Source organism: Spermophilus citellus (genome assembly GCF_964194105.1).
Source record: "Spermophilus citellus genome assembly, chromosome: 17".
NCBI classification, from domain to species: Eukaryota; Metazoa; Chordata; class Mammalia; order Rodentia; family Sciuridae; genus Spermophilus; species Spermophilus citellus.
In genome coordinates, this window is record NC_138199.1 from 49,651,924 (window position 1) to 49,659,865 (window position 7,942).

Consider the following 7,942-nt stretch of genomic DNA (forward strand, 5'->3'; position numbering starts at 1 on the left):
GATGCAGGAAGAGCCCTTAAACTAGGCATCCTTGGTGGGACTTATTATTGGACCAACCTTTGAGCTCAGCAGGCCAACAGGAAACAAGATCCCCTGTAGAACAAGGACCAGCCCCCAGGTCTCCTCTGGTATTTGTGCCTTGGGGATGGTGTCAGCTGCCACTCCAGGACTTTGGCATAATCAGCAGGTACCACCCCCACCCCATCTTGCCTCTGCCTGGTGGGGCTGATGGTGCCTCTTGTCGCCTGTCACCCCAGCCTCCGATTCTCCTGGCAGCACCGCAGGACTCAGAGTCTTTGGAAGTAACATTTCTCTCTCCCACTCCCAACCATGACATTGGATCACTTCCCACAGAGCAGAGCAACTGGTTCATTGTGTCTCCCTCATCTCCCTACACTGGGTGATCCCATCCTTGGTCATCCTATGACCTTCAGTTAACTCCACCCCCATAGTCCCTTCCCCCAGCTTCCCCAACCACCCACCCACCTCTGTGCCTCTGAGCAATGGGCCTCTCTGCAGGAGTCTGCCACATGCAAGGTCATCAGCTTTCCTGCCAAGGATGGGGAGGGGGTGACTCAGTTCCTGCTTGCTCATCTCAGGGAAGGAGAATGGAGGGACCAGACACCCATTCACTTTTGCCTTAAGCTCTGTCAAGAGGAGGACTCAGCATCACTGCCAGTTGACCTGACACGTGTTCGTTCCCTCTTGCTGGCTCTGCAGACTGCTGAGAAGGTGCACCCTGGAGACGGGAACAGCAGTGCCTCGGTGCAGAGCTGAAGGGCAGAGGCAGCCTTCAGGTGTCCTGTTGCTTAGAAAAAAGCGAGAGGTTCTCCCTTCCTCCATAGTGAGGTTCTGGGCATCGAAGGGGGGACTCCAGCATGATGAGGGAGGCTTGGTCTCCACCCAGGACCCTCAGTAGGAAGGGTCCCTGCCCTCAGGGAGCACTCAGTCTGATGAGGGAGGCACAGATGCTGGCCTCAGGAATTTCAATCTAATGAAGGCAGCCCAGCCCCTGGCTCTAGGTGCTCCCCAATTTGATGGGGTGAGGGATGCAGTCATATCTTCAAAAAAGAGCCCCTTGTCTGGTAGGCTTGCTTCAGGGGCTCCATTCTGATGGGGGAGACTGAATGGATGTGGGAACAGGACAGGACCAGCAGAATGGAGTCCAAGGAGAGTTCAGATGGCCCTGAAGGGCATCAGGTGTGGGGGGGTGTGGAGAAGCCACAGGGTTGGGGTGAAGGTGGGCCCTGGACTCTTTCAATAGGGAGTAGATGAGCTCCTTCAAGAGGAACCAACATTCCCATAAATGTGGGAATGGCTAGGGTGGGAGGTCACACCACTTCATGGGCCCCTCCTATGTCCTGGCACATGTCCCTGAGCCTTTCTGAACTCCAGCTGGGGTCCATCTGGGTGGGGGAAGCTGTAGACTTTGCCCGCAAGGACAAAGGTAGCTGCCTTCTTAGACCTGGGAAGTTGAGTGGACCTGTTACTCTTGTGAATATACGAGGACTCAGGATATGTCTGGCAAGAATAGTAGCGACCAGAGGCCTGTTCCAAAGAATTGAGATTGGGAAGGAAGTCTGTTAGCAAAATTCAAGCTAGAAGAACAGCGTGGTTGCCGGGGAAGGCAGGAAAGGAGGAATGAGGCAGCAGTGTGCATGAGGGTGAAATGAAGTTATTAAAATGAACCCACCCCCTGTGCAGGCAGAACTGTGTGCCAGGAAGGCCGAGCCCTCCAGCTGTCGGCAGCATCTGGCTCTCTGCGGGAGCAGAAGAGCAGGAGGGAGTGGGTCAGAGTGCCCCCAGGTCCTGCTGAGAGTTCAGCCGCCACATAGGACCGGGAGCTGGGGACAGCCCCACCGCTCCTTCCTGTCTTCCTCCAGACCCCACAGCATGATGCGAGGTCCTCCTTGGTGTCTGGAGAGCATCCGTAGGTGGAAGTACCTCCAGATTCCAGCAGCACCAAGCCTCCTGACCCTGAGCCTCTCTGAACTCTCAGCACCTGGCCACAGGGTAGAGAGGGAGAAAGAGGCTTGGAGGGGCTTGTGTGTCTCAAGTTGGCTCAGGAGAGGCGGCCCCAGGAAGCAAGGGGGCAGGGGAATGCTGGAATGGGAACATGAGCTCAAGCCACTTCTTTCTGGGTCACTTCACACAAGGTGGGTTTGCACCAAGGTGGCTCTTCAGCCCACATGGCTCTGTGCTGCAGTGTGCGGCAGCTAGGTGCTGCTGGGCAGGAGCAAAGGCCAGAGGTGGTGGGTCCATGCGTCCTTGTACAGGTCTTTCCCCACTGTGATGACGCTGCTAAAAGGGATCCAGGGAACCTGAGCACTGACCTCCCAAGACAGCAGACCCAGAATGACCACCAGAGGGACAGGGGACGGGGTGGAGTGGGGTGAGGCTCTAGCCTTCCCCTCACTGATCCCCTAAAGGGCCAACCAATTTCCTGGTAGGGAGTCATGGGCAACCATCCATTCTGAGGCTTGCAGGCTGGGAGAAGAGAATGGCTGCTTTCAGTCCCCTTTGTCCTTCACTCCACCCCAACCTTAGGACCGAGGAATCTGTGTGGTCACAACCTTCTAGGTAATCCGGATGTCCACTCACATTTAAGAACCCCTGGTCTGGGCAGACCTCTCCTGTTAAAACTGAAAGACACCAGAGAGGATAATGAACAAGGCCACACAGAAAAGTAATGGCAGGGCTAGGACCTACTGGTCCTCTGACACTAGGGCTGGCCTGGGTGGCAATTCAGGGAGGACAAGGTGTACCTGATTTGGCCCATCCCACCCGCCAGCTCTTCCTCCTTGAGCTGCTCTTGCAGAGGCCACCCCCAGCCCCAGGAGCACCAAGCATGGGATAGTCACTCTGGTTCCGGTGCTGGATCTGATGGCCTGGAAAGGGGCCTGGAGAGGGCAGCCCTGGAGCCTCAGCGAACACCAGCTATGGAGCCTCGCGGCTCTGCTGCCCAGCAGTGTCCTGCCCTTGAGAAATGCTGACCAGACCAGGGACTCTCGGGGACCCCTCCCTGGACAACTCAGAATGCAGTGTCCTGGGGGAAAGCTTTATTCCCTGTTCCAAGAACAAGACTCTGCACATGGAAGTTGACAATCAGGTGATTTCACGAGACTTCCCGCCCCTCCCCCCGCCCACAGACAGACACTAGGGAACAGACCCAGCATGCCCTCCGTCCTACCCCAGGCTCGTCCCTATCAGGAGAGGTGCAGTCTGACAGGTGGGGCTGACTATTGAGGAACCACTCTCAGAAGGGGGTGCAGTGCAGGAGGGACACAGCACACGGGTGGTCTTCCACCCATGGCCTTAGTGCTAGGAGGACCACCACTGTCCTGTCTCAGTTTGAGAATGGTGTACTATCAGCAAGAGGGTGGGTGAGAGAGCAGAGTGCTGGCAGGAGAGGGCACTGTGGAAAGGGGTGGCTGGCTGGAGGCCGGTGGTCTATTTGTCCAAACCTCAAAGCCCTCCAAGTGACCACTTGAGTCTCCTGCTGTTCTCTGTGCAGGAAAGGGGCTAGAGCTGCCTACCATGGGCTCCAAGGAAACCTTGCCTCAGCCAGCCAGCCCGAGCTATTACTTGGTGCATCCACTGATGAAACCCCCCTGCCTGATGCTGTCTTCTCTCAGGATGGCCAGGAGGGAGCCAGGGTCTTCTTCATGACTTGATCTGGGGCCATCCTGGTCTGCCTACTCAGGGCCTGGCATCTGCCTTGGCTCAATGGGAAGCCCTGTAGGGTGCCCAGAGCCCACTCCTCCTCCAGTGCTCCTGGGTTCCAGCAGCTCCACAACCTTGGGTTGGGGCCAGCACTGGGGACCCTTCCCCTCCACTAGAGACTTGGTCCTGGCCCCACCTGGCATCTCCTTCTCTCCACCCCCCTCCCTGCCTTGATGCCCATCCCTTTCCCTGCTCAGCGTCCAGACAGATGGCCTCCTGCACCGGCAGGCCTGTCCTTCCAGCCCTGGCCTGGCCTCTGTGGCCTGCCCAGGGTCACCCAGAGGGGTAGTAGGGGGTGTCGCTGTGGTAGTTGTAATCAGGGCACACCTTCTGGACCAGTCGGTAGTCTGTGCTGTAGAAGGCAATGTAGACGCAGACGACTTTGAAGGGCTGGGAGCAGCTCCAGGTGGCTGAGCTCTGCGCATGGTCTCGGGAACAGGTTTTGGCTGGGTCGTGGGTGCAGAGGGAGGTCCGGCGGCCCCGCTCTACCTTCTCCCACTCCATCCGGCAGTTGAAGATTTTGGATGCCTTGGCTTCAATGAAGATTTGCTGTTCCTGGTGGAACTCCACAGCTTTGCTGGGGGGCACAAGGCTGATGGAGATGTTGCCCTGACCCGTGGCATTGTGGCGGAAGTGGACGCTGAAGGTCCCGTTGCCGTGGTCCACTATCTTCCCCGTGACGAGAAGATTCAGGGCCACTGTCTTGATGTTGGAATAGAAGTCACCCCAGCCAAATATTTTCTTCACCTTGGCTGAGGGTGGTGGGGTGTGGTTTGGGCGGTTGGGGTGCTGCCCAAGGACCCCCCAAGCCTCCCCAGGTGGAACCAGCAGCCCTAGGAGAGTGGAGTTGGCCATGGGGCGGGACTTAGGTGAGATGTGGCCCCGCTTCCGAGGCACCCGGGGCCGGGGCTGGCCCTCATGGTCATCATGCTCAGAGTCCTCTGAGCCAGGGGGACCATCATCCTGGCCACAGATGACCTATGGAAGGGAGTTGGAAAGAGAGTGAGAGCTCTGTACCCGAAGGACCCAGGAGTTCTGGTCTGCCACTCCCTACCACAGTGTTATCTCTGTCCCTGTCTTTTCCTTCGACTCTGACTCAGGCTGAGGGGCTCCTGCAAGGTGCCCACTTATGCTGGGGTCAGCATGACTGTGGCTTGAAGGATGGTCCCATCTCTTGTTTGGACACTTAAGTCATTCCCACAACCTCTCCCCACTGTCCTGCCTTCAAATCTGGAAGGATTGTCAGAAATTCTTTCTAGTGGATTATGGCACCAGAGACCCAAGGCCCTGTCCTAGGCAGTCCCACTTTGATGGGGGAGACTCAGCTGCTGATCTTGGAAAAGTCCCATCTGATGGCGAAATCCCCTAGTCTGATGGAAGAGGTACAATGCCTGCCGGCCTCTGTGAAACACCCAGGCTGGTCCCAGAGGCACATTCTCTGCCCTCAAAGAGCCCCGAGTCAGCTAGGGGAGCCCCTTACTAACCTAGGGTCTTCTAGTAGACAGGAGAACAGTTCCTGCCTTTGGGGACTTTCCTAGCCTGTTGGGTAAGACACCGTCCCTAACCTAGGATAACTGCTACTCTTCAATGCAAAAAGAGTCAACAGTCAGTGAAATAAGATCACAGAATCCAGTGAAATTCTCTGTCAAGTACAAATAAATGCAGCGTAGGTTTTGGCAGGAGGACTAGGGGGAGACGGGAAGGGAGTGCCACACCCAGGATGGCCTAGGGTATGGAAAGCCAAACACTTCTCTGGGGAACATTGATGATGACATGCCAAGATGTTACTTGCATTATGAGTAGGAGTTCTGATTATTCCCATTTCACAGAGGACATCAGGGCTCAGAGGTTACATCAGAGCAAACAAGGCTAAGGTCACATAGGGTCAGCCTTCCTATTACGCCATGTATTCCCAGCCTCACAGACCAGATGTCTTTTAAAAAAGAATTTTATCCAAGCCCCATTCCCAGCCCAAATGTCCTGTAAAACTCTGCCAGGCCTGGAACTGCCTCTGCAGGCTCAGTTAGGTGTCAGTCAGCACCCAGGGAGGCTTCCTGGAGGAGTGATGAGAGCCACCAGAGCCGGCCTGACCCAGGTTCTTGGCAGCTCTGCAGGGCCTCACTCAGGGAGGTTAGAAGATTTCCTGAGGGCAGTGGCCTGCTTGTGTATTTGTTTAGTTTTTGAGAGTTCTCACCCATTTGCCTGCCACCAGCCCCAGGGACACCAATTCAGCCGGCAATGTGTGGGTCTGATGGTGATAATGGGATGGGGCTGCTGGATGTGGATAGCCAAAGGAGTTTGGGGGTTTCGTACCCCTTGTTCTGGCCTTGGAAGGGCCTGCCACTGTGCTGTGGCCAAGCCCATCTCTGCCCCAAGGCCAAAGCTGGCCTGCCTGGAAGGCCCCCTGGTGGGGTTCAGGAACATCCGGGAAGGGAGACTCCAGGGGCTTGGTTTAGGGCTGCTCACCTGTATGTACTCGACCCTGGGGGTCACAGCTGAAAGGGCCGCAGGTAAGGACTAAGCAGGGAAGGGCTCTTCCAACAGTGGAACGAGGGTGCTGGGCAGAGGGGATTATTGTTTTGAGATAAGAGGCAGATCCAGATGTGCAGCTGAGGCTTCTCCAGGATGGATTTGGGGCGGGGTGGGGCGGGGGGCGTCGGGCTAAGAGTAGCAGGGGAGTTAAGCCCTGGGTTGGGGTCGGGGGTGGGGTTCTCTGCGTCCTGGACCGCCGGGAAGCCGCGAGACAGCGCCCGGGGAGCGGGTTCAGGGCGCTCCACTCATCTACCGCGAGCGCCCGGGGCGGGAGCCGCCTGCCCAGGTCCTGTGGGGCTTCGGCTGCGCGCAGCCAGGAGAGGAGAGGAAAACAACAGGCGAGGAGGGAGGGAGCGGGAGGGAAGGCGGCAGGGAGGGACGCGGGGGCCGCCCCCTGCCTGGACCGTCTCCGCGCGCTGGAGCACCCAGAGCCCAGGGCTCTCTAGGTCCCAGAGGTCAGGGGAGAAACCCGTGTCCCCTGACCTGGCAGGTCACGGGCTCCACACCTACCCCTCCATCCTCGTTCCGCGCCTCTCAGGGTGCTGGGAAGGGGTCGGATAACCCTTGGCGACCCGGCTCCAGGCCTTTTCCCTAGTGCTAGTCGCACCTCCGGCCACCAGCCGCGGAGTGGGTGGGCCAGTCAAGCACCCTCTCCCCGCCCCTATTAACCCTATCTGTCCAGTCCCCGGCCTCGGACCCGCCCTCTCCCCCAGCCTCCAGTCTTCCCCTCCATCCCTGGGATACCGGGGGAAGGGAGAAACTTTCAGGGCTCAGAAGCTTCCCGCGCTCTCCCCCGATCCTCCGGCCCCCGCCCCTCCGCGCAGCTCCCCGCGGACCACTCACCAGATAGAGGCTGCCCTGCACTAGGAACACGAAGCAGCAGCGAGTCAGTTGCATCGTCCTCTTCTGCTCTTGTCCGCCTTCCTCTCTTTTTCCTTTCGGGGTCCCAGGCCCCTTTCTCCCCTTCCTGCTCCTTTAGGCGCGCGGTCCCATGCTCCAGTCCTTGGCGGCTCGCGGCCCTCCCCTCAGCCAGTCTCCCAGGACCGACCCCGCCCCCTTCGGTCCAGCTGTACAGCCGCCGCCCCCCACACCGAGTCCAGCTGTGCCCGGCGCGTCCCCGCTCGAGGTCCCAGATGTGTGCCCCGAGCGCCTCGAAGGGCTCCAGCGGCTCCGCGGCTCTAAATATGCGCTCCGCGCCCCTCTCGGTTCCAGCGGCTCGGCTCTCGCCCAGATGTGCTGGGGACCAGCGCGCGCGCCCGTCCCCGGTGCTAATTCCCCAGACCAGACGGCCCCTCCCGCCCCGTCGCAGCGCGCCCCCTGGCGGACGCCCCGGGCTGCGCTGAGCCTCGGCTGCCCGCTCCCCGCGCTGCGCCCCGCCAGACTGGAGCGCTCCTGGCGCCCAGGCGGCTCCGGCTTCCTCGTCCCTCCCACTGGCGGCGGCGGCGGCGGCAGGTACGGTGAGCCCAGTCGGTACCTCCAGAGTTAACTCCTCCCCTGCCGGCCCACAGCTCGGGGACTGAGGACGCTGGCTCTCCAGCGAAGGGGGCAGGATGTGGGGCGGAGTAATTGGGAAAGGAACAGAGAGGGTGATAGCAAGGCATAAGGGCTCTACCTTTTCAACCCCTCTGTCAGGATCCTGTTTTCCCGAAGCAGGCATCAGAAATCTGCTGCCCTACCCCCAACCCTG

The 7,942-nt window shown here is 59.1% G+C and overlaps 1 protein-coding gene across 1 annotated transcript; it reads right to left on the reverse strand.

Moving 5' to 3' along the window:
* Nucleotides 1-3,128: 3,128 nt before the first annotated feature.
* On the reverse strand, nt 3,129-7,601 carry NXPH3 (neurexophilin 3). The gene is made up of 2 exons (XM_081271699.1): nt 7,099-7,601; nt 3,129-4,701 (listed from the first exon to the last, which is right to left on the reverse strand). The coding sequence occupies exons 1-2, from the start codon at nt 7,150-7,152 to the stop codon at nt 3,997-3,999; spliced, it is 759 nt and encodes a 252-aa protein (XP_081127825.1). The 5' UTR covers nt 7,153-7,601; the 3' UTR covers nt 3,129-3,996.
* Nucleotides 7,602-7,942: the final 341 nt, after the last annotated feature.

Coding starts and splice junctions, on each gene's coding strand:
- NXPH3 (XM_081271699.1), bottom strand. CDS start 7,152: ATGCAACTGACTCGCTGCTGCTTCGTGTTCCTAGTGCAGGGCAGCCTC. Junction 4,702..7,098: donor TGCAGGGCAGCCTCTATCTG/GTGAGTGGTCCG, acceptor TCCCTTCCATAG/GTCATCTGTGGCCAGGATGA.